The sequence below is a fragment of the Sinocyclocheilus rhinocerous genome, unplaced genomic scaffold (assembly GCF_001515625.1).
Source record: "Sinocyclocheilus rhinocerous isolate Xijiao unplaced genomic scaffold, SAMN03320098_v1.1 C35904689, whole genome shotgun sequence".
Taxonomy (NCBI): domain Eukaryota; kingdom Metazoa; phylum Chordata; class Actinopteri; order Cypriniformes; family Cyprinidae; genus Sinocyclocheilus; species Sinocyclocheilus rhinocerous.
The window spans coordinates 1-695 of record NW_015767203.1 but is presented as its reverse complement, the minus strand read 5'-3'; the positions used below and the strand labels follow the sequence as shown (position 1 = coordinate 695).

At 45.8% G+C, this 695-nt stretch overlaps 1 protein-coding gene across 1 annotated transcript; it reads left to right on the top strand.

The window, feature by feature from the left end:
• Nucleotides 1–6: 6 nt before the first annotated feature.
• Nucleotides 7–555, top strand: LOC107735240 (squalene synthase-like). Its single transcript, XM_016546991.1, has 2 exons — nt 7–70; nt 255–555. The coding sequence occupies exons 1-2, from the start codon at nt 8–10 to the stop codon at nt 516–518; spliced, it is 327 nt and encodes a 108-aa protein (XP_016402477.1). The 5' UTR covers nt 7; the 3' UTR covers nt 519–555.
• Nucleotides 556–695: the final 140 nt, after the last annotated feature.

Below are 695 nucleotides of genomic sequence, written 5' to 3'. Positions count from 1 at the left end.
TCACCGGATGGGTGTGGGAATGGCCGAATTCCTGGAGAAGAAGGTGTCTTGCATGAAGGAATGGGACAAGGTAAACTTAACAGGCGTATTTGACGTGTTGGTTTGATGTTTATCCATCTGCATGTAGATTTATATGCGTATAACTCCTCAGACCGATGCAGAAGAGCTCTCGTTGCATTTTAAAGCATTTCTGACATTCTGCATGAGACGTTTGTCATGTATACTGTTGTAAACGTCTGTCTGGCTGTGTACAGTACTGTCATTATGTGGCGGGTCTGGTGGGGATCGGTCTGTCCCGTCTGTTCTCCGCGTCCCAGCTGGAGGATGCTGAGGTGGGCCGGGACACGGAGCTGGCGAACTCCATGGGTCTGTTCCTCCAGAAGACCAACATCATCAGGGACTATCTGGAGGACCAGCAGGAGGGAAGGGCTTTCTGGCCACAGGAGGTACAAGCCTTTAACCCTGCTCTCGTCCCGTTCCTGATGCGCTTCCATGACCGTGTTGTAAATTTGCAGTAAAAAATGGCAGCTTTGGTTTCCGAAACTTTACCAAATACAGTAGCAATATTTTAGGTTTTACGGGACTGAACTTAAATTTATGGTATTTCATTAACTGATCAAATGTTAATATTCCATTTAGAGTAATAAAACATGTTTTATAAAACGGAGAGTTCCGGTCCTTGATTCTGATTGGCT